The sequence below is a fragment of the Bemisia tabaci genome, chromosome 2 (genome assembly GCF_918797505.1).
Source record: "Bemisia tabaci chromosome 2, PGI_BMITA_v3".
Taxonomy (NCBI): Eukaryota; Metazoa; Arthropoda; class Insecta; order Hemiptera; family Aleyrodidae; genus Bemisia; species Bemisia tabaci.
The window spans coordinates 26,233,383-26,258,412 of NC_092794.1; the positions used below are offsets into that span (position 1 = coordinate 26,233,383).

General features: G+C 40.7%; 2 protein-coding genes across 9 annotated transcripts in view; both read left to right on the forward strand.

Annotated features, from left to right (window-relative positions):
* LOC109032517 (protein NDNF) overlaps positions 1–17,402 on the forward strand; it is a 37,645-nt gene extending 20,243 nt beyond the window's left edge. For all 3 annotated transcript variants that reach the window (XM_072297038.1, XM_072297040.1, XM_072297041.1), the window contains exons 6-10: positions 10,157–10,370; positions 10,762–10,995; positions 11,985–12,218; positions 13,282–13,589; positions 16,318–17,402. In XM_072297038.1, coding sequence (XP_072153139.1) covers positions 10,157–10,370; positions 10,762–10,995; positions 11,985–12,218; positions 13,282–13,589; positions 16,318–16,468 — 1,141 coding nt within the window. In that variant the 3' untranslated portion in view covers positions 16,469–17,402. The remainder of the gene's footprint in view (positions 1–10,156; positions 10,371–10,761; positions 10,996–11,984; positions 12,219–13,281; positions 13,590–16,317) is intronic.
* Positions 17,403–20,402: 3,000 nt separating this feature from the next.
* Mvl (solute carrier family member malvolio) overlaps positions 20,403–25,030 on the forward strand; it is a 33,284-nt gene continuing 28,656 nt past the window's right edge. For 5 of the 6 annotated variants that reach the window (XR_002008919.2, XR_002008920.2, XR_011899277.1 and 2 more), the window contains exon 1: positions 20,404–20,726. Coding sequence is in view for 3 of the 6 variants with exons in the window: in XM_019044598.2 (XP_018900143.2) it covers positions 20,631–20,726 (96 nt within the window). In the remaining 3 variants the exon portion in view is untranslated. Of the gene's footprint in view, positions 20,727–25,030 lie in introns of all 6 variants that reach the window. The other variant, XM_019044594.2, reaches the window with a different exon arrangement.

The window sequence follows — 25,030 nt, forward strand, 5'->3', positions numbered from 1 at the left end:
TAATATTTTCATTGCACTCTGCTACTTGAGTAGGAGCCTCATGACGGTGAAAAAAAGATAGAACATGAGCCAGAAATCTGCAAACACCCCAGTAGCATTTTTCAACGAAAAATCGCGATATTTCGAAATTTAGTTGCGATTTTTTCAGTGATTTTTTGGCGATAAAATTGCGAGGATCATCAACATCTGAGCGATTATCCTCAATCTTGGCGCAATTTTATCTCTATAAAATTGCATTGGATAAAATCGAAATTTGATCTCAATTTATCACGATTTTTGGTTCAATAATATTGCGATTGATCGCCGTCGATGAAATCGCGATTTTATTGCAAATTCATGCGATTAAATCGCAATTTTTTTTCTGATAAAATTGCAGTGAATCAACGTCGATAAAATCACGATACATTCTCCGATCGAATCGCAACTTATCGCGTTCACTGCCAAATCAACTTTTTAAATGTTTTTAATGGTTTAATGGTTAATGGCAAACAATGGTTGCCTGGGGCTGGCTCAGTAGGGGCGGAGGGGGGATGGACTTAAAGCGTGAGATTAGCCCTTGTGGGCTATTTGAAGTAGTAAAAAAAAAATGTTTGTGGCTTGAAATTTTCTTGGCTCAATCTTGAAACGACTTCGAGCACTTCCGTTAAACTCAGTCCAGATGCAATTCCGTTTCTATATCTATCTAAAGATCAAATAATTAAATGAAGGAAATAAAAAATATTAATTGGAAAGAGTGAAAAATCAGAGGCAATATGGCTGCTTCATGAAGAAGCTGACAAGGAATGTTTGTGTGTCCGTTTTAGCACACAGGTGGTCTTTGACGACAAGTGCGCAGGTAACCGGACCGGAACTTGCTGGAGTCAGTCATCTTTTAATGCTCTCATGTATGCCTATACATACACCGACGAGAAGCGTGTTTCGTATCCATGATGGAGTCATTTTATACCGATATTTAAGACTTAACAGCTCATGGTGTCCTAATCCGGTGCAAAAATTCCGCAAATCGCGAGAATTCACTCACCTTTGATTGTGGAAAAAGGAGAGGATGAGGAGAGACCTCCCGTCACTTCATTCCTTGCCTACTGGGACCTTTGCGGAGATCCCGCTCTGCCATCTTCAAAGTGATAGAGGAACAGGAAGCAGAAGAAGAAGGAGAAGAGGAAGAAGAGAAAAGGAAAGAAGAGGAAAACCCATTATTCACTTTAGTCCCTTATTTCCCATTTACTCATTATTCTCGCTCTATCTCTTTCCTTCTCTTCCTCCTTATCATCTCTCATTTCGAAGCTGGCAGAGGAAGGTAAGAGAATAAAGAGGGAGAGTACATGAAATGGAAAGAAAAATGCGGAAATGAAGACAAAGGAGAAGAGGAAAAAGAGAGAACGGATAAAGGAAAAATGAGAAAGAAGGAGGACAACTAAAAAGTATAAGAGGCAGAAGGGGAGAAGAACTGAAAATAATAAAAGGAGAAGAGGAAGAGACAAAAGTATGTAAGAGTAGCTAAGAAAAAGGGGACAACAGAAAGATTGAGATAAAAGAAAGACGAGGAAGATGATGAAGATGATGAAGAAGGAGAATAGGAAAAGCAAGAAGAGGGAGGGAGAGGCCGTGAAGAATGAGGAGAAGAAAGAAGCATTTGTCATGAACAGCACATACGTTGTTTCTAAAATGACTATACTACTAGTTCCTGATTGCAAAATGTAGTCCAAATGACGTGGGTTCCGTGCAATAGTCTAGGAAAGAAGACTTCACTTGACAAACTTGCTTTGTAAATGTCTCGCTCCGACATTAGTTATTATCAGAACAATAAAATGCGCAACGATACGGAAAAACTTGGTGAGAAAAACTACAGTAGCAATCTATACTATAAGCTCCGAGACCTCCTTATATGGTATATATTCCCATATGCCGCGTCAGGAACTTTTTCTCCGTGCGCTTAGTGACTTCATTTGAAATCCATCCAAAAATCTGTCCCAAAAAATGGACAAAATTCCTCTAGTCTAAGGTAGAAGCGATTCTATCCCGGCTCTCGAATTCGTTAGAAACGTAAGAGCAAAGCACAAGGGCCTACGTAACATCTGCGGGTTGCCTGCCCTTCGGTCGCAAGACGGCAAAAACCCTGTCAACTCCAGTAGAAATCGCACGAAGATACGCGATTTCTGAACAGGAAAGTAACAGAGCTCATCTGCCAGATTGTTCTGAAAATTAGCTCTTTTCGGCTTGAAATGCATTACAAAAGATGCATAATTTATGATAAAATCTGACGACCTTGCGTTGGAGGGGGCGGACCTCAGAGACCGCCACCGCCACCGCCGGCCGCGATCCTGGTCGGCTGATGACTCGTTAATGAATTCAGTCGGCAAGACGAAGCACTGATGACCGATGACAGCGGTGACCACCGGATCAACCCTTTTTTTCCTCCCGCTGAAATATTCGGTCTGCCTCCCCGATTAGGCCTATCAATCAGCTCGCAGACAGCCGGCTCTTCTGTTGCCAGCTGCTCTTGAGTCTTAAGGTAAACAATATCCTCATGGGAAGATTGTAGGCTGAGCCCTATGGAGAACCTTTGGACTTAAAGAAAAGAAACAAAAATGGCGGCGACTATACAGAGACAAGAAACCCTCCACTGGCCTCCTAGCAACAGGTGGAAGATTTTACTTTCGGGGATTCAACAATTCCTTATGGACAATCATTACACGGAGAAAAAAAAGCTCGTGCGTGGGACCCGAAGTTTAGGTCATATGGATCTCTGAAGTTTCCAGATTGAGCATCTGAACACTTTAGATCTAGCTGTCGAGGTTCGGATCACACATCTGAAACTTCAGTTCTTACATCTGAAGTACTTCAGATGTGAGAACTGAAGTTCTTTCGGATCGTGAAAACCGAAATACTTCAGATGTAAGAACTGAAGTTTCAGATGTGTGATCCGAACCTCAACAGCTAGACCTCAAGTGTTCACATGCTCAATCTGAAAACTTCAGAGATCCATATGACCTAAACTTCGGGTCCCACGTACGAGGTTTTTTTCTCCGTGTAGGGAGCAACAGTCATCACCCTAATTTCGGCTGTTGACCTACCTACATGGTCGATGATGAGCTTCGGATGACGTCATGAGCCAAACAAGTTTCCCAAACGTCGGCAATTTTCGGCTTGTTTGCAAAACGAAACTGTCAACACGTTGTTGAACATCAACCGTGTAGGTAAGTCAACAGTAGAATGCTGAAGTCCCGAAAGTAAAAGCTTCCACAATGGCCAAGATACTAGTGGAGGGTCTCTTGTCTCTGCGACTATAAGAGGGCTAGTGAGAAGGGGTTGTTGCCAACCTTTTACGTTTAAAATCTGCCGGCTGGTCATAGACTGGTTCAGTGGCTACGTGATTTGATATCGTATCGAGCTCTTGGTTCAAATGTAAACAAACACAGAAACTTGTTCCTGAATCGCGCCCTTTACACCATGGTGGTAAAACGCGTCCAAGTTATGTTTCTTACAATCGAAAGTTCTCGCGTTTGATGAGTCCAGGGCCGGATTTACCTACTTGCCGCCCATGGGCCGCCTGTATTTTGCCGCCCCCTTCTGATTCTTTTGAAACATCAATAAAAACCATCAAGTGAACGTACCAGCGGGAGAGGGGTGCATAAGACGCGTTTACTCGTGTTGAACACATTTTTTGGGGATGTCCTGTCAACACTACTAGCAAAAGTTAAGTTTTGTAAACTTATCTCTGTGTGGACAAGGCCTTCCATTCATAAGAAATGAAAAAAAAATTATGAAAGAACAAACATGAATGTGGTCCAATGATTTTAACTTCCGCCGTCGCGCCGCGCAGACCGCATCGTGTTTGGCGCAATGCGTGAAGTATTCACGTAGTCTTGTAGGCGCCATGCGTTTCACGCTGACCGCAATGACCGCTCTGTGTTTGATGCAATGCGTGAAGTATTCGTGCAGTCTTGTATTATACCGGTCAATGGCTAAAGTTTAATAAACTGACACAATTATTTCATGAAGAATTCACACATGAGGTTAGGATATGCAGGTTTACATAAATCAGTCGGCCTTCGTCGCACTCATCTCTGTTATTATTCACGGGGTGCCGGACAGGGAACCTTGCATTTCGCCTTCTTCAAATTTTGAAAAAAAGGATAATTGTCCTGCGGCCCAATTATTTAATCTATATTACTGCACTATGACGTAACAATAAGGCGTAAGCCTGTTGAAATGTATCGTCCTCTTGAGATTCGCCTTCGACTTAACGCATATAGGCAACATTCTTGCCGGGGAGCGCGAATAGTTATCTATCCAAAGGACCCACGTTTCTACCCATCGTAAGCTTTGACTTAACCGCTTGCATGACGATGTCTCTTCCGCTTTACCGTCCGTCTGAATCGATAAATGTGATTTCGTCGGTAGATCTCTTGAATCTCGCTTTCAATAATTTCACCGCGTGTACTACAGATCTCTCTGAAAGCGCGAAAATTTATCTATCCGAGAAACACTCATTTATCACTCAAGTTTGTAAGATTTGACTGAGGCTATAAACGAAGCTGTTAATTTCTTGGTAGTATTGTTTACTTGAGGTTCGCCTTCATTTTCGTCGCATGGGCAACACAAATTCCGGAGAGCACGAATCCAGGAAACACGCATTTCTCCATCTCTATACGCATTTTTACCTCTATAAGCTTTGACCGAAGCTTTAAACGATGTTATTAACCTCTTGGTAGGTGTCGTCTGTATATAGTTGGTTACAGTACTAATCTATCCAAAAACACGCATTTATATGTATAGCTTAATAAGCTTGCGTTGAGGCAATGTAGACTATAGTTAACATATTGGTGGGTGTCGTCCGCTCGATGTTCGCCTTCAATTTTGCTGCACATGCAGCAAATTCACCAGGAAGTACGAATGGTTATCCATACGAAAAACATATTTTTATCGCTCGATGATCTTCGATTGAAAAAATACTACGATGTTTTTAACTTATTTGTAGGTAACGTCCACTGAAGTTCGCCTTCAATTTAGGCATAGGCATAATGTAAGGTGTTCGTTACCAGAGAACGTACGACCAGATAGTACGTACCATAATGTACATACCATAAAATACGTGCCAAAAAGTACGGTCCAAAAAAGACGTACCAGAGAAAACGCACCAGAGAGCGCATTTCCGATGAGGAAACATATCGATGGGTAAAGTGCGAAACCTCGTATCTCCATTGCAGTGTCTCAACATCTCCGCTCCTATTTCATTTTTTCGAAGAAAAAAAAGCCAACTTTATGGCCTGAAATTTCTATAGAATATTTTGCAAAAAGAGAAGAAAAAGCGAGCAAGTTTTCGAAAAATTACTTCGCCGGTTTCCTAAGAATAAATAAAGTATGACCGGACGTCTGCTATGTCGCAGACGGAGACGCGTGGTTTCGCACTTTGACCATTGATATATGGACTACATTTTGCGATAAGAAACCACTATTTCTGGCTCATTTTAGGAATAACATATGAACTGCATTTTGCAAAAAGGAACCAGGAGCATTGAAATTTTGCTAGGATTATGCGACTTCTTTTGTCTTGGACGAAAAACCTGATTATCTATAAACCGTTTTCGCTTCTCTCGCTAAAAATTCTAAATTAAGGACAAAAATTACCAAGTAAATTCCATACTTTTTCGGGCTTCCAATAGTTTTATTGCAATGGATGAAGTTGCACAATCTTAGCAACATTGCAATGCTCCTGGTTCCTTTTTGCAAAATGCAATCCATATATGCCATTGATTTCCCTATCCAAAAAGGTGCTTTTATGAAAGAGCCAGAGATAGTGGTTCCGTATTGCGAAATGTAATCCAGATCATGTGGCGCTTTTTATCTCTTACCCTGTCAATGGTCCATTTTGCCAAGTGGAACTTTCTGTTAGTGGCCCAGTTACCCTTGCTGACGTTCTACTATAATCTAAAGAAACGATGGGTTATTCTGTAAGGGAAAACACCGCACGGAACATTCGGACGTTGCCAGATTTTCGCCTTTAAAGTTTTATTTTTGGGCATACTTTGCCATTATTTTTCCTTGAATATTTCAAACATTTTACATCAAATTGTGAGTAATAATTTCAGGAAAAGTGGAAATGAAACATTCCATAGCCATGGTTCTAATGTAAATTTGATCAAAGGAAATTCTGCAACGTCGGAAGGTTCATACGGCGTTCTTGAGTATGGGGCTCGGTCCAATTACCCGGTGAGGCAACTGCGGGGGTCTCTGGTTTAGTGATCACTTCTCAGCGCTTTTGAATAATTAGAGACGAACGGTGGCGTGGCGTGCTTTGCGATACATCGATTGATCTGCCATTTAAACCTATGATAAAGGATCGATAGGCAGGGTGTTCGCAGCGGACACCTGAATAATCGATTCTTTACCATAGCTTCAAACGGGGAAATATCGATAATCGATCATTCACGCCTCGCCACTGGAGACGAATGAGCCCGGGGGCTATGACTAAATAAAAAGCCAATGATGGATAATTCCGGCTCCAGTTAAACTTTATGACAGCGATGCAATTACTTAATTGCGTTATGGGGCATGCGGCATGCGGCGTGCGGCGTGCGTGGCACCTGGTGCTTTTCGCGGGGCATCGCGCGTTCCGATGAAGAAAATGGAGGATAGCTCACTTCCACAGCGCGTTAAATTGCCTCCGTCCACGCTGCCAAATATAATTTTGCATATAACCTACTCAATGTGCGAGAAATTGGTGAACATTTTGAAAATGTAGAGCAACTGGTTACGCGCTCAGCCGATAGGGAGCGCTTTTTTATCTCAACGTGCGGGCTGATTGATGGAAATGATAGACAAAGTGATAGACAAAGAAGACATAAGGCGTATGGAGCGATCCTATTGGTTGAAATTGATGGTTCTTTTCAGACTATGGGGGTAAGTGATGGACTAAAAATCGGGTCTCTCGTGGGTTGCCGTTAGTTAGTCTGTTACTCACTTCTCTTGTCATGATTGATGAAATTGATAGACAAAGCTATAGACAAAGAGGACATACGGAATATGGTGCGATCCTATTGGTTGAAAGTAATGGTTCTTTTGGACTAAGGGAGTGAAAAATGAACTAAATCGGGTCTCTCGTGGGTTGCCGCTAGTTAGTCTATTACCCACGGCCTTTTTCCATTGCAACCACCCACTTCCACCAATAGGATCCCTCCGTATCTTTTTTGTCTTCTTCTATTTTGTCTATCAATGTCAACAATCAGCCCAACAATTTCAGCGGTGGAATTCTGGTATACGAGTGCTGCCGTGATAGCGAAGAGTGCAGCAAGTGTCACATTTTCAAAATCGAGTTTTCCTTCAAAATTCGTCCAATCTTTCTTAGATGAAATCAATGAAATAGCTACAACAGAAAAATTCATCTTAATTTTATAAAAACAAGACCTTGAGAAAGTCGTAAGTGCGCAAAAAATGACGCGGTTTCAGGCAAAACAGCCGTAAGTGGCATTATTCCTCCAATAAAGCCCAAAAAAAAGCTCTCCAATAAGAGCCAATAAAAACAGTGCTTTCAAGTAAAGTGTCACCCTCTTCCGCGAATTTGTAACCTGAAAATGTGTTTGTTGTGTGTCCAAAACGCAACCAGGACATCGTGCAGAAGATAGCACTTACGGCTGTCTTACCTAACACTAGCCTAACATGAATTTGAAAAATACCCTTTTTATGTAATTGAAATAATTTTGTCGATTTTTAAGTATCCATACGATTTCTAAGAGTCTTGCGGATGAATAGTGGCATCTCGCGGTCTTGCTTCGTTTTTTTTCTTCTTCGCCGAGGAAAGGAACTGTGGCAACACTCGAGTGAAAAATGGGCGAAAAAATTGCAGCTTGTGACGTTTTTAATTCCAAGTGGTACAATACCTACTTACCTCAATCTGAGAGGGGAAAGATCACTCGACCAAGTTAAATGTTTCCTCTCGGGGCGGCCTATCGTCTTAATGATGCCAAATTGGCACGTTGAGCCGCGTAACGACCCCTGCAAAGTTTCGAAATGCAAATTCGCCGCCGAGAATCGCACCCTCTCGTGCGCCCGCAATACGAATAAAAACCCCGTATCTGTCCGAGCTTTCCTATTGCCGTTGAGCGGTTTTCGCTTCCTCATCGGTCATCCACCATTATCTGCCGGCAATCATTACCGCACCAGCTCCGGATATTGTTTCTTCATTACCCTCGAAATTCCTTCTTGCCATATTCTATGGGAAATTACGACTTATGAAGCCTCGCATGTAAAAACGACGGGAACGCAATGCATTCTATATTGGACACCTGTCGTTTACGTATGTCGGTCTTCACTCTGAGTGGAGATGCGTCGCACTGTGGTCCAGAGCTTGGATCTAACGATAAGTTTAAAAAAGTCAATTGTCGAGGTTTTGTAATTTGTTTTCTTCCTCTTTTATAGCGTGAACAGTATTTTTTTCAATTAATATTCCGTTTTTACATATCATTAACGAAAAATGGGAGTGAATCAATCACAAGGGAAAATTATGAAAAATGTTACAAAGCATCGTTTTTTTCGATCAAGTAATTCAAAATTTTAAAACTTGTCTACGTACACTTGCACTCACGGTGCGACTCTTGTAGTTGTCTTCAATGTCTTTTTTCTTTTCTTTTTTTCCTTTTTTTTGTGGAGGGGAAGAGGATATGGGCTCACTATGTCACAAAATTGAGGCACAAATGTGAGCTTCAATGTTCAATTTCTTTTTACCTACAGACGAGTTTTGTATATATTTCCTAACATCTCAACCTTGAAGAAAATGTCACTTCACTTCTTCATCCATACTTCCGTTAAATCTCATACCAAACTTTGAGGGGTCTTAATTTTATTTTTTGATTTTTTTTTCTAATTTTCTTTTTTAGGCAGCATCTTCAAAGAATGCAAACAGACCAACTTGAGTCAAATTTACAGAAATCAGTACGTGAAATAGACTAAAATTTGCGATGAGAGACAACTAATATTTCTTGCTGACCGAAAAAAAAAAAAACATAAATCCGCATAAAAAAACTAGTGGCACATGTGTTGTCCCTAAAATGAGCCGCCAGACATAGTTATTAAAAGCTTCTGTGACTTGAATTCAATCGAGAATCGACTACCTGTGAGCTACGCCAAATTTTGATTTTTGCATAGTATTAGGCATTTTTTGTCGAATGAAATCTGGGTCCCGGACCATTGTGCGTCGCTTCATGAGCAAATCGATACTTACCTATTAGTCGATATTATTTTGAAAGCTTTTGCAGAACCTGCAAAACATTGTTTATCGATGCCAAGAGGTATACGCTTCATTATAGTTGGTGGGTCGTTTGTTGAGCATTTATCGCATGCTCGCAGCGCCTGCCGTGAGACGCTATTTCGACGTCATTAAGCAGAGGGGTTCTAGGTGCAAAAACAGTTTTTAAGAAATCGCGTATCCGCTAAAGGGATGCAACAGAGCGTCTGTTGTTTCATTAAAACCACGTTTGGAGATAGATCTTTTCTACTTAATGACGTCTATTTATCAGTATGCATTGAATAATTTTTTAAACATTTTTTCCTCGTTGTTTGTTAATTATTTCGCCGGGGGCAATGCGGTGCCCGTGAAAGAAATATGTAGAAGAAAGCCATACGGGTTTGTTATTTTACTTAACTAGTGACCACTTGATCCCTTTGAAACAGAATACGGGGAAATGTGAAAATTCGTTTACAGCGTCGCGCTTTTTTTTGAAGTACACATATTAATTATTGGTGTTTGAAACCGTACACCTCCGCCGATATCGATGGTAAAACTAGAAAGTCAGGTTTCTCGTCTAATGGCACAATGACGCTAGCAAGATGTTTTACAACAACTCAAAGAACAATATAATGTTTCTCAAATGTTTCTTTATATCGAGAAAAGAGCTAAAATATTTCTAAAGCTCCTCTGATACGTTTATGGATATAACGTATAGTGACTTTTCATAGTTCTTAATAATTTTAAAAACATTTCTTGACATGTTTATGAACATATTTTAGGAATATTTGAAAAAATAATTAGTACTAAATATTTTTCAACGCTTTAAATGTGTTTCTAAAAATGGTTTCCTCAGTGACATTTCTAATATAATTTTCTTTCTTATCTTTAAAAACGTGGCACCGCACGTACATTAATACGCTCATATTATAGTGTTCTAGATCCAAAATGGACAGATTTTTGCGTGGTTGTCAATACGAGAGGACCATATCACTCGTTTTGCGCCGCTAATGAGGATAAAAACGCCCTCTCGTCATGGACACAATCTTTTCCAGATGGCGGCCACTCTGTAGCTCTGGATCCGAAGTGGAAAAAATACGTCACAGCGTGGAAAAATGTCGCAGAGAATCCGAAAAATTATTTTCAGGTGCGTACCAGTTTAGTATAAATTCTTCCTCAATAACTAATTTGTTCTCATTTGATAAAAAAAAGAAATTTTGAGTTTGGCCGTTTTATTGTATTTCCTCTTAATTTGTACTTTAAAAGAGGAAAATTAATATTTTGGAGTGATTCTAGTGGGATCAAACCCATATATAGACGGCGTAAGTCTGCAATCACATATTTCATTTGCGGTGTCCAAAAATCTCCGCCTCTTTTTTTATCTGCAATCTTTTAAAATTGCAGCATTTATGGTCCAAATAATGTAAAAATATTGCAATTTTGTTTAATACATTGCAAAGTCATGTCAATATTTTTGTTGCACTGTGCAACTTCGGGCATGTATCCTCAGGCGTGCTCACAGGGAATTTCTGCTTCAGATGAAGTGCAAAGTCGGGAAGAACAGGCGGACGTTCAAGAATTTCACGGAGCACGTTCGATACTTCGTGGACATTTTTTACAGATCAAATAACGTCACTTACAACTTCCCGCTACCTTACGCGAGCAAAACTTTCGTCCACCAAGAGCCGAGTCGTTTGATCAAACTGCGAGACGGCAAAGTGACGACGGTTGACTTGACCAGACTTCACGGCAAAGCGGTCTTTAAGTATAAGGTAAGGCGAATTTAGAGATATGAATTCTATGAAAAATTTTCTTTTCAGTATGGAGAAGAAAGAATAGTTGCTTCTACAAAGGGCCTGGCTGCAAGGTGCGGGAATTTGGGGCTGGGAACAGCACTCTCATGAAACAGATTTCGAGATGTGTAGCATCTTGGAATTTGTTCATACCTACATTTCTAGTCGCAGCTATTTATGTGAGGAAATAATTATGCCAGCCGGAGTGCGAAGGGTTTTGAGTTTCGTCAAGATATAGTGGCGGCTCCAATTCTCGGTTAGAGATCTCTGCAGGCTTGGCGGGGTCGCTACCGCCCTTGTGATACAGTCAGGGACAATATATTTTAGAGATCCTGCTGTGCAATCTTTGGTATAATGCATAGGTTACTTTCGGAAGTCAACCCTCAAATTCCCCTTAAAGGGAGCGTTAATAAATTACGAAACGTTCTTGGGGCGGGAGAGGAAGTATGAGTCTTCAATGCGGTATTTTACAAGGAGGGGATGGGGGTTGGTGGCAGCGTTGCACAACCCTGCTTATTAGTAAAAAACACAAAATCCAAACAATGTCATCCTTATTTTTGCGACTTTATTCGTCACACTGTATCATCTGAAAATACTTCGAATTTTATACAGCCATTTATTCAACAGTTTTCCACAATTTTTGGGATCTTAAGGAGGAGGGTCCGTCAAGAGTCACGTATATTATTAGGGATGGTCCAGGGTTATGGGTGTATGAAGCGTCACAAGGGGGAGGGGACCAATTACGCAGCCGTTATCAATCGAACGAAAAAAGAAACAAACGTAAAAATATTAAAATCAGCCAAAATCTTTATGGCCAGAGAAAGGAATCACCGGCAATACAATTAGCTATTAATTTTAACATTGGACTTTGTATAAAACATGAGGTGCTCATTGTTTCCTAATACTTCGAAACATTTTGAAAAAACTTTGGGTGAGGTATACTAATCGGTATTTTTTACGTTCCCCAGACAAGCAGGAGCACCGTAGGAAATCTAACATTCGTTATCATACCCTGCAAATGGGCAGCTGAAATCGAAGTTTCACGCCAACAAAAACATCAGGAGGGTGTTGTTCAGCACAGAGCGCAGATCACGAACGCTTATCGGCTCACCCTACCCCACGTTCAACCACATCAGATAATTAGTCTTAAAATTTCTTATTTAGGCAATTTTGACAACTCTCAACATTCGTCCAATATTGAGGTACGTATTAGGTGAACTTTCTTCTCTATTTTCTTTTTTTGTTTTGTTTCAAAGTATAGCTATGCCATACCAAGTTGCAGAGTATTTAACTACAAAGTTAGACTCTCTTTTATTCCTTCCCTCCCTTTATTTTTTCTCTCTTTCTTTCAATTCACAATACATGCGATAAAAATTGTGATTCTCTTAAAGAAAAAAGAGGAAAATTAGAAAAGAAGGTTAATAGGTCATGTAGGTAGTTTGATCAAAATGAAATTGTCCTAAGATACCACTGGTCAAGACGCTGGAGTACCTAACTTACTTCCACTCATTTTAAAACGCCCGATATGCGCTTGGCTATGCAACAAGCATTGATGGTGATCATTCCATTGCATATCCGTCAGGCGTTCATAACGAATTTCAAATAGAGTTATAAGACAGATGAAACTGTTGAAACTAAAGAGGCCAAAAACGACGGACAGTTTTAAAGACGATAAATTTCTGCTTTTTTGGAAGGTGAAAATCGACGAATAATATCTCTTTTAGAGACATTTTATTTTGTTGCATGGTCTATTTACTTCTGCGGTTGAGTAACCTTTGGTTCAGTAAATTTGGTTAAATACACTGGAAAAAAACACATTTAATCTAGAGTCCAGACTCTTTAAAACATTGACAAGAAAAAATACTCTTGATTCAATCAGATTTAGGCTTAAATCGAAAGGAAATCCGCTCAAATTAAGAGGCTTGGTTCTTGATTTAAGCTTAAATCTGATTGAATCAAGAGTATTTTTTCTTGTCGATGTTTTAAAGAGTCTGGACTCTAGATCCAATGTGGTTTTTTTCCAGTGTAGTTCTGAAGTTCTGTCTTGACACCATTTCAGTTAATTTTAAGGAGCACTTTTTTCTCTCCCTCTTTCCCCCTTTCCTCCTTTTCCGCCCTTTTTTCCTGGCCCGAGGGTGGGTCATTTCACCTTGCCCCCCTCCCCCCCCCGATCCGCCACTGAATTCTCTACCCTAATGTCAGGACTTCAGCTTCTATTCTATGAAGTTAAATTAATCACATTAATTGAATTAATTATTATATCAGGTGTTGGCATCGACGAACTCGACGACTCTATCCAAGTTCCCAGTCCTGCCTGCGTCGGCGACGGTCTACGAGTTCAAGTGGCTACGCACGTGCCGCTCCGTGACGGTCGGCTGGGTGCCGGTCAAGAGGCTACCCTCCGAGAGCCCGGTTTCGTACTGCGTCTACGCCTTCCGCAGGGATCCCGACGATGATTGGGACCCCTCGCCGGACCAGTGCAAGCCCGAGGCCAGGACCAAGGATATCAGCTCCCTGGCAGCAGTGGAGTGTCATCGCTACAGCGCAGAGAACGAAACGAACCGAACCTCGCCGTAAGTATTCGTTTACAGTAAACCCCAGAAACTTGGGTAAAGAGACTCCGCGCAAGTCACCATCCTCTTGCCAAAAACCTCTAAAAACTCCTCTTTGTTCCCCTCTTTAGTGGAAAAAGAAAATATCACACTACGACAGCTTCCATTTCTGTCGTAGAGTACCCCAAGCGGACCAAAGATACAGTACTATACTGGCTAAACGCGGAAATTGAGACCGAAGGCACAGCGGATGGTCCAAAATCGTGATAATTCAAAATCGTGGATAATCTAAACATGTAGAGTCCTCTCAACCGCGGAAATCGAAAACCGCGGATATTCGAAAACCGCGGATAATCGAAAACCGCGGATAATCGAAAACCGCGATAATCGAAACCGCGGATAATCAAAACCGCGGATATTCGAGAGCCGTCTATAATTCAAAACTGCGGATTACGGAAAACCGCCGACGGCTGAAACCGCGGATAGTCTGGTCTAAAACAAGTATCAATCTCGCTTAATTTCAACCGTGGATGGGAGAACGCAGTAAAATCTCGTTCAAGACCTTAGATGATCCGAACTGAATAATCAAAAACCACGGAAATTCTAACCGCAAATAATGTAATGTCGCGGATAATCGAAAACCACGGTTAATGGAGCAAGAGGATGATTGAAAATCGCGGATAGTCGAAAACCGCGTATAAACGAAAATCGCGGATATGCGAAAACCACCAATAATTGAAAATTGCCGATTATATATAAGCCGCCGATGATTGTTAACCGCGGATAATCGAAAACCGCAGATTGCCTGGACCAATCTTAATCTCGCTTAATCTCAGCCGTGAGTATAGGAGAACTCAGAGAAATCTCGTTTAAGAACCGCGGATAATGAAAAACCGTAGAAATTCTAAAACCACTTACAAGTACGGTTAAGCCGCGTATAATCAAAACCGTGGATAATGTGGTGCCGCGAATAATTGGACTCCGCAGTTGATCGAAAATCCGAGGATAACTGAAAACCGTGGATAACCTGGATCACAAGCAATCTCAGCTGCATGCGCTTAATCTCAACCGCGGTTAATTTTAATCCGAACCGCGTAAAATCGAATGCGGATGATGGGTATCCTTATTGTGATTGCGACCATCTTCAATGCCGTGAAGAAAAAGTTGAGTCAAAGTCAAAGTTCAAAACCGCGGATATTCGAGAGCCGTCTATAATTTAAAACTGCGATTACGGAAAACCGCCGACGCTGAAACCTAGACGTCTAGAACGTCAGTCTCCGGGGCCTTAAAAATGAGCACAAACACGTTGTACAAAAAACTGTATGTGAAAAGGAGGCCTTAGTTTACCGTGGGGGGGGGGGTTGGTTTCCATAGTTGAGCTATTTTTCTCGGGCGCAGGATCGAAAACTCGGATTTTGAGATTTCGACGAAAAACTTTTTCTTCTGTCCCAAAAATTAAGTTAAGATAGTTCAGCCTATTCATGTAGAGCAAGCTATTGGGCTATGTATTGAATTTCGGTCATTTCCAAATTAATATTAAAATGATGTTTAAATCTCTCTCAAATTTGTATTCTACTCGCGCATTTGAATTTTGTGCAAGCTCACAGTCTCAGCACGGAAAGCGTTTGCAAGTATGCAAGAGCAGGGTAAAGCAATAACTAATAAAACTTGTCTCGCTGGACTTTTCCACGGTTACATAACACCTTGCCCTCCCGAAACAGGACAGCGAGATGATCACAGAACAAGCGAAAAGCAATTCCGCACGATCTCTATTAGCGTTCTCTTCAATGATGGCAGTACCTGAGGTAGTTATCCAGTATTTGATAATAGTTATTTGGATTTAAAGCCCTGTGTCCACTCGTCAAAATGGCGTGAAAATGGAAGCTCATTAGCTCAAAGTGAATCGATAAATACGATCTGTTCGCGATTGTTGATCAAAAAAGAGTCGCGCCGCTCTATTTTGAGTTGCAACACTCATCAATAGCATCAAGTCCAATTTTTAGCCACTTATCGCTGAAATCGATTCGCTTTGAGCTTCTATTTTGACACATTTTGACGAGTGGAGACAACGCTCAACAAATATACAATCCATCGGATTAATTTTACCAAATTCCTAAGAGAGCGATTCCTATTCTGCGATTTAGTTTGCGAGTACTATTTTTTCACGGATATATGATTGAATCTGAATACAATGGGCCATTAGACAAGGTCTGAACAAAAATAAAGTCACGTGTTTTCCTCCTCAAAATATTACGTAGGTAAAAAACGATTCACGCAACGGGAACATCGGAAATCAATTCATGGACGAGATATCAGCAAGTATTGTTAACACAGATTAAGGAGAAGTTGGATCGCTAGCTGTAATGGCGTCATTCGTACTTTTGCCGTCCAACCAATATTAATTGTAAACATACTTACAATATTCATGAGGTGACTTCCAGACTCCTCGTTGCGGGTATCGGTTTCCTAGTGAATTGGTTTTTAGTGAGAACATGTTGCGTAGTGCTCTAATTCATACCTTGTCTATAGACCCACTATTGATACCAACACGCTTGTGAAACTGAAACATCTCATACAAATAATTGTTGAAAAAAAAAAACCCCGAGGCAGTAAAACATGTACTATTCTCAAAAGTTTCATGTATGCATTGAGGCCCAATTGCCTTTTTAAACGTTGAAAGCATGAGATTTTACCTTTTAATTAGCTCATTCTACTGAAGTAATGCTTTCTTTAATTTTCCATGTTGCAGATTCGTGATGACACGAAAAATCAATCGACTACGACCAAATTTCAGCTACTCGATACAGGTAGTTGTGAAAGTGCAAGACGGTCGATCTCTATCGTACGATCGCTTGGCGGTACAAACACGGCGCTCATGCAAATCATTGACAATGAGTTAAGATTAGACATATTCGTAACCACGATTTTATCGCGAAGGTCCTTCAACTACAAAAGTCTGAGATTCAATATAATAAAGAGACTGTGTAGTCAACTTTTTTTACTCCAAGGAAGTATTTTGGATTGAAACGATTATTTCCTCTGATTTTGGCTAATATATGCATAGTAGCAATGGTTTACTGCGTGGCCAACCGAAAATTCGTACCAGTTCGATATTTTTCACATTTGAATGCGTAAACGTGTTTCGCTGACATTGTTTCGACACAAATTGTCTGCATATTTTCTCCACAATGATCACTGGTCTTTCTTAGAATGTTTTGACGTGAGAATGAATTGGTGTTAGTATCAATTCAGAGAGTTAGTTTGGCACTTAAGTACTCCTTGCAATAGTTGTATCTAACCAAATATAAGACTGCAATAAAATATAATAGTTGGAAGGGAACTATATGATCCATAGGCATATATGTTGGACTGTTTTTCTCCTCTGCAACATAATCTTATGAAAACTGCATTTTTTTTTTAATCGTTCAAGTCGCTGAAATTCCAGTTCTTTTTATCGATACATGCCTTAGAACTTAGTTGCATTTCACTTTTTTCCAAAAGGCAACCGAGGTATGATATTGCATACACGCACAAAATAGAATCACTGGTACTTGCAGAAAAGATGAGTATTATCTCTGCAGTGGAATCCATGATGAAAGAGATAAAGTACGATCGTATTTTCAGTCAGTGCCCAAAAATTAACCTTCTTTGACCCGAATTTAAAGAAAATAGTGAATACTAGATCTGTATATAAAATATATGTATTTTAAGTTAAGATATCCACGGAACGACAATACTCTTAATGAACTTTTTTATTGTTTTTACATTGTATTTTTACTCTCATTCGCCGTTTTATACATAATTCGTCAATAAAATTGGTTTCAATCACCATAATTTACTGTGTCTTCTACTATGTCCCTGAAAAACTTGTTCATAATATAAGTATGTGTTCACCCCCCCCCTTCCTCAAATGCATTGGTAGATAGCGGCACTAAAACAACTGCAGACATAAAAGCATTAACTGATTTGGTGAGATCTTCGTGCTGCTTGTGTTCCAGGGTCCACATAATTTCTCAAAAAAATTGAAGAAAGCATTTTTTTTTTAATTTACTCAAAAAATTGATACAGATTTTATAGTGAACTTTACATGAACTTCAAAATTTATAGAGTCCCGTGGTATTAAAGCCTAAAAAGATCGAGAGAACATTTAAAATTCAATGATATTACTGAAGTTGCACGTAGAGTACTTTGTGGCATACCTTTGAAAATGAAGGTGCAGTAAAGAGAGAAGGTGCGTATGACACTCAATTATTTTGCACTCAACCAGCTTCCTTCATTGTCGCTTTTTCTTTCTTTATTTCAGCCGAATTCTAAAATCTCATTCAGATTTTAGAGGGACACTATTTGAGCTCTAGATGTTTCGGCGAATTATTGAAATTCTCTTTTTTTTATAATCGGTGGTTAAAAACAAAAGGTAATAAAACAATCGTTCTGAGAACAGAAAGGAGCAGTATGCTAAGTATAGATCTAGTGATGATGATTCAAACAAGCATTGTTCTCATACTGATAGATAGCAGGTAATCGACAAGATCAGCTGTAAAAAAAGATTATTCTTTCATCGAATAAGTCATTACGAGCGTCTAATTAGGTTACGGTTTGTGAGAATCAGCGGTAGAGTGCAACGAATAATGCACCGTCAGTTAATGACAAACGCTGATGCCACTAGGTGCATAATTTTACAGATTTTTTCCAATGAGGACTGAGTGGAATATAGGCTGATTTAACATACACTAACAGTTATGGCAACAATGACACTGACCCCTGCTAATACCTCGAGCTCAATAGACCGCATGAGTCGATGACTGTGAGCGCTGATATTGCAAACACATCAATTCTTCTATCGATATAGACTTTATAGAAAGTGTGATAAAATCATCAGGAGAAATTTTATGTTCTCTCGAGGCAAGTGAGCTATGTTGCTCACAAAAAAAACTTGGTTTATGTGGCACAAGAGTACGGTTTTGATTGAAATGACTGAGCTGCGAGAGTATGGAAATATTATTAACCGCTGGATAAGGTGATAATTAAAATAGGCAACATAACACAGAATACATCTTGAAATTCAAGCTGAACACGTTGAGCATATCAAAAACTTCTGAAATTGAGGAGCTTCCCGGAAAAAGGGCACATGGCAAAAAATTGCATTTGAAGTTTTGATCATTACTCTATGGCCACTGATACTGACTTTCGTTCGAAATCGGGAGTCCAAACTGCGATGAAAGGTACCATCAGTAGCCAGAAATTAGTGATGGAAACTTAAAATGCATTTTTCTCAAACGATATTTTTTGCTCTGTGCCCTTTTTCCGGAAAGCTCCTCAATTGGTGAGAAATTAAGGTACGTTTGAAGATTGAAATGTAAAATGTCCTTTCATGATCCCCATTCGAATCAACCAAAATCAGCGTAAGTAGATCGCAAATCGGTCATTGAACTAGACTTATAGATCAAGCAAAGAACTGCAAGTTAGGTCTCACACGGATTCCCTTCCTCCTCTGACGTAAGAGTGTATCACTATTTCCACATGAGATCTGGAAAGCATAGAGTTATACGAAGAGCAGAGCTCACGAGATACGACCTTGCGTCAGAGGGGCGACGAAGTGACCCATTCTGGCTCCAGTTCGAATCCCCTTCAATTTGCTGACTCACGCAACCGGCTCTTTTCGGAAGCAAGTTTGGTTGCATGCCTCAGCCGCGGAGGTAACTCAAATCCTTATACAGACTATGGTGTAGGAGCATGCGAAATGCGAATGTTGCCGTCTCCCCCATTAATGATGTATTACAGTTTATCCTCACGAGCCTCATGAGCGGTCCAAAACTGTTAAACCAATCCTTGTGCGGCTTAGACATGACATCATTGATATAATCTCCATGTGAATGTGTTCTACAGTCATGCTAAGAGAAAACGCCGTATGGGCGCTCGAGCGTTGCCGCATTTCGTCTGCTTAAATGCAAACATTCTAAGATATTTATGAGCTTTTCTTTTCAAAATTCACAAAAAAATTTCTGCGCACCTCCATCTGAAAAATCAGAAAATGGAGATGTTGCATGTATGAGGGATTTGCGATTCGACTGTTGATTCTTAAGTAAAAGTTCGCGAGAAACACGATGGTGCCACTGGTTTTCTCTGAAATCAACTCCTAAGTTCAAAAAAGCTCTCAAGTTAAGGCCAAAATGGAGGGGATATCCCATACGCTATCCTGAGAGTCCACCTCTACATCAAGACAAACTCTCCATGCAAAGATAGGGAACAAATACATTGACAGGGCTGCCACCTTATTTTGGGACTCTTAAACTGAAATCACGGCAACCCTGTCAATGTATTTGCTCCCTATCTTTGCATGGAGAGTTTGTCTTGATGTAGAGGTGGACTTTCAGGATAGTGTGGGATATCCCCTCCATTTCGGCCTTAAATTAAGAGCTTTCTTTGAGCTTGGGAGTTAATTTCAAAGAAAACCAGTGGCACTATCGTGTTTCTCGCGAACTTTTACATACGAATCAATTGTCAAATCGCAAATTCCTCACACATGCAACATCTCCATTCTCAAAAAAATGTCTGCGCACCTCCATCTGAAAAATCAGAAAATTTAAATGAAAACTATTCATAACTTTTCTTTAAAAAAGGTCTTATAGGAAGAGATATGGCAACGTTTGAATTTTCATAGAGTGCTCCACCGGAGCACGGTAGTCTAGCCGTTGCGAGGTTTGATTTTCAGGCGAGAGAGCGGCAACTCGGCAGAAACGGCAATCAGACTCATTACTGATTCGACAAGTAGAGGCGCCCGCACCGCCGACGCGACGTCGACGTCGAGCCTAGACGCCGCGCCGGACGCCGGGCACGCATCAGTCGCGCGAGCATAGGAGCGGAAGCCTCGTGGTTTTTATTCCACCGTTGTCCATTACATGTCCGAGCCTCGGCTTTATTTATCTTTTCTTCGTCGATGACGTCATCGTCATCCAATGACCATGAATGCGTGTCCGTGAACCGCTTCACACGATTTGTTCGCCAATTATTGTGTTTGCTGTGTAGTGATGTGCGCCGGCACCGGTTGAGGATTCTTCCAGGATGACGACGGACCCCCCGTCCCCGCTGACGGAGCTCAAACCTACGGACCCCACCGACGGACCCCCGGAAACTCATGTCCCCAACTCGAGTGGCAAGGTAATTTGAGGGGCTTGGAGGACAAGGCGCATAAGTGCGGTTTTTTCTATTTCGAGAAATACGTGTTGGAAGTTTCGAAATTACCTGGATCCTTGCGGTGGAAAGAAAGTTCAAACTGACTTTTTGATGCTTAAAAGTTGGAATTTGGGAGGCAATTTTTTTACAGAGTATGCATTAAGACTAGTTGTACTTGAAATCATTATATCTCAATTGTTTAAAAACGGCACTTATGCGCCTTGTCCTCCAAACTGCTCATCAACACTAAACATAGAGGAACAATTTTCTTTCATATGCAACACCTTTTTCATATTGGGTATACCCTCAGCAATCTTGGAGTTGGATGGGCCTGTTGCACTTATGCTTTTATTGTTTTTATCGAAAGAAAGAGGGGTCCTAATATCACCGGAATTTTCCCGGAGTTTTGTGACCATCGGAAACCCCCAAAAAATCAACTTTGAAGCGTCCAGCCCGCACCCAAACTAGGGGCTTCAAAGAGGCTCATCCATGGAACTGTTGACTGTTGCCTTTAAAATATCGTCGGGCCACCGATCTTTGAAGGCAACCGATGTGTTTTGGATACATCATAGATCATATTCTGAAATTTTCAAGGAATTTCGTGTATACATGGCTGAGAAATTGAAGAATTAGCGCCAGTTTGAGAGCCGAAACAACGTGTGGGCTGGACGTTAAAAACGACTCGAAAGTCGGATTTTGGAAACGGTCACTTTTATGCGGGAACGGGAACGGGTCCGGTTCAGGTACACTCGTGACGTCACAGTCCACGACGAACCTGGTCTCTTCTTCGTTCACAATGTATTCCTCCGTACGGAATTTGCAGCCGTTTGATGAGGAGACTAGGTTTATCATGCACTGTGACGTCACAAGTGTACCGGATCCGTTCCCGCGTAAAAAAGCCCGTTTTGAAAAAGTCTGTTCCTTAAACAGCTTTTTTTGAGTTTGGGAGGTGATTTCAAGATTTATTGATAGCACCAGCGTTCTTTTCGTGAAATTTGCCATTGGCATCAGTTAACAATTCGCCAATTCTCGCACCTTGCAACAGGCCCATTCGAGGTCGCTCCCTAAAAACTCCATTAGTATGGCTGATAGGTGAAAAAGCTGATTGATTGGATTCCTTCTGGAAGGAAACGCAGGGGGATGTCCTGTAAGGCTAGTATCACCTCGGGACGTTTAATGGGATTTGTCCCGAGTTCGAATCGCAGGAATGAAACTTCTGGGCTTTTTCCCGGCAAGCAAATCAACAAAATTTCTTTTCCATGTCATTTCGTGTTTTTCATATTGGCCAGATATTCATTTGGACATATTTCTGCCAAACGGAACTATGTGCATTATGCCATAAGCCCTGAGACCCATAAGAACCCTGGTAAAAATTGGCAGTAGAATCTGTGTTCCAAAATACCATAGACCTACAGCCGGCTGTAAGATTTCCAATAGCTTCTATAGCCGGCTACACAATTTCTGATAGCCTCTTATAGCCGATGGCGATTAAGCAACAGCCAGGCGATAAAGTGTATGCTAAACGGCACTAATTACGGATGCTAGGACTTAGGGAGTTTTTGGACTACTGCTCTCTTTTTGGGCCGTAGTATCTTGATTTATTTTGCGAGGAAAGCTCCGTACTTTTGATGGATGCCTGCCATTCCTAATATATTAGAGCGCCTTCAGTTTTGTATGATACTGTGCAATACCTCTGGTGTGAAATAGTTGCTTTAAGCGCCGTGGCGTGGAACGCTGCGGCGCGGCAGGCGAGCAACCAGCGCGAAACGCGCATTGGCGCCTACAAACCTAACAGGGATACTTCACGCGTTGCGCAATGCGTGAAGTATCCCTGTTAGGTTTGTAGGCGCGGGTGCGTCGCCGTTCCGCTTTGTGTTAGGCTCTGATATTTAATCTGGCGGAGTCAGCGTTATTCAACTCATGATTTTGAAATGTTTGCACATCCTGTATGGATTATTCTCCTTTTAATTGATGAAAAAAAATATGTTTTAAAGGAAAATATGATGTGTGTTTTGTAAATATTAAGGTAGTTCCGTATCAAACTTAATGATTTCCAAAGCGCACGAATTTCTACCCAATATCTTAAAGCCTTTTATAATCGATGGCGAAAAAGCAACAGCCAGGCGATACAAGTGTAAAGCCCGGCGATAGGAACTATAGCCCGGCTGCATAATTTTTTATCGCTTCGTATAGCCTGGCCGTGTGATTTCCTCCGCATTCTACAGCCAGACACATGATTTTCTGTCGCCTCCTTTAGCCGGCTATAAGAATTCCTATGGTATTTTGAAACGCAGCTCTCATCGCCAATTTTTACCAGGGAATACATGCATAACACGGCCTACGCCACAATGCATGTTGAGTTAGTTCCGTTTGGCAGAAATACGTCAATTTATGCTTGTACCTACAGCTATTCATTCAGAATGGGTGGCCGAATCTATTTCGAGTGAAGTACAAGGAAGGATTGAACCCGTTGCGGGCCTCCCAGGCCTACTTGGTACTTGGGGTGAGCATAGTCGCAACTGCAAGCAGTGTCAAATCAGGCGTTTCGACAAATGCTAAGACAGATCGTCCATAAATTATTCTCACTCGGTCTGAAATTCCAGAATTTTTTCCTATTTTCTCTCGAGGAGAGGGTTTACACATATAAATTTTCCTCCGTAAAATGTTGGCTCAAGTTCAACAATTTAAGGTTGTTTAAAGAATTTTTATGGCCTTGAAAAAGCTTTTTATAAACATTATTTAGTAGTTTATGAAATGCTGCGTATTTGAACATCTTGAAATGATAAATGAACTTCGAACACTTTTTCAGACTTTTCGTGAATATTTTCCAAAAACTTTAACATTCAAATTCCTTACAAATCCATCTGAAATTCATGATCTAAAATCCATGCAACTCTAAGAAAAACAAAACAAATTGGTAGGTTGTCTATGACAGCACTGACATTGGCAGAAACAACGCCTTTAAAGTGCAACTATAGTCTGTCCGCTTACATCGGAAAGTGCACGTTTCCTCAGTGAGGCAAACTTTTGTAATGTATGCCTCTGCCAATGCACAGCGTGCAGTCTTATGACTACGCTGCCGTGCTAAAGAAGAACGCTGCAAGAAAATTCAAGAGTTGCCAAATTTCTTCGAATTTCACCCGTAGCTGTGAGGATAGTTTTGTAAAGTTTTTCTTGAAATTTTCAGATATTTTAGACTAAATCTCGAATAAAATTGTCTGAAAATTGTGAAAAAAAAAATATTCAAAATTCTCCTAGTAAATTTGACTTTTATTGAAGGAGATATGACAACATTTAAAGGCTCATACGGCATTTATCCCAGTACGGCAGTACAGGTGTGGCTGGTCAAAGTGCATAACCGCATACCACGGTCAGGATTTAGCTTTTATTCGTTGCCTTTTTTCCTTGATCATCGCATCATTCTACTTCAGCGGTGGAAAGCGTTGTGAATTAGTGATAGATCACCTTCCAGCGACTCGATCGTTGAATCTATATCGAATGACCTTGATCAATAAAAAGCATTGCTAATATGGGGATTCGTCGATTAGGATCGTTCGATTTGTTCCAATTGTCTCCTATAATAATATATATGAATTAAAGGGCGTACCTAGAGCATTTTGCTATGGGGGGTATTCCATACCTCCCAGTTGAGAGGGAAATTAGGGGGGCTTCCCCTGGGAAATTTTTAAAATTTTAAATCTATTTGGACGCATTTTGAGGCTCCCGTAACGCAGATTTTCCATCAATTTCTGTGGGAAAAACTACGTTTATTTTTTACTTTCAAAATTTTGCATTCAACACATCCGGAAAATTTTGACATTTTTAGTATATTTGGACACATTCTCAGCCTTCCGTGTCGGAGATTTTCCATCAATTTCTGCAGTTTCGAATCGTTGCATTCAACACATCTGGAAAATGTTAAAGATTCTTACTATATTTGGACACATTTTGCGGCTTCTTTGATGAAAATTTCCGAAAAATACTGACTGATAAACACTGTGTTTTCATTTAAGAGGAGAGATAATCACGAAGGATTTTCCCACCATCAAAAATTTCTGGGGGGCCTGGCCTCCCTGCCCCCCTTCCCTTTGTATCCCCATGTACGAATTATTATTTTTTGCATGCTCTCTGGATTTTTGATGCTGCCTTGAGTTCAAACCGAACCCTTACGATCAGAAATCTTAACTTCCAGCCAAGAGTAGACCTGGACCCGATACTGAATGTCCCCTTTTCCGGCATAGTGTATTGAATTGTTAGTGTTATCAGACCCGGGGGCTTCCCAGGGTCTC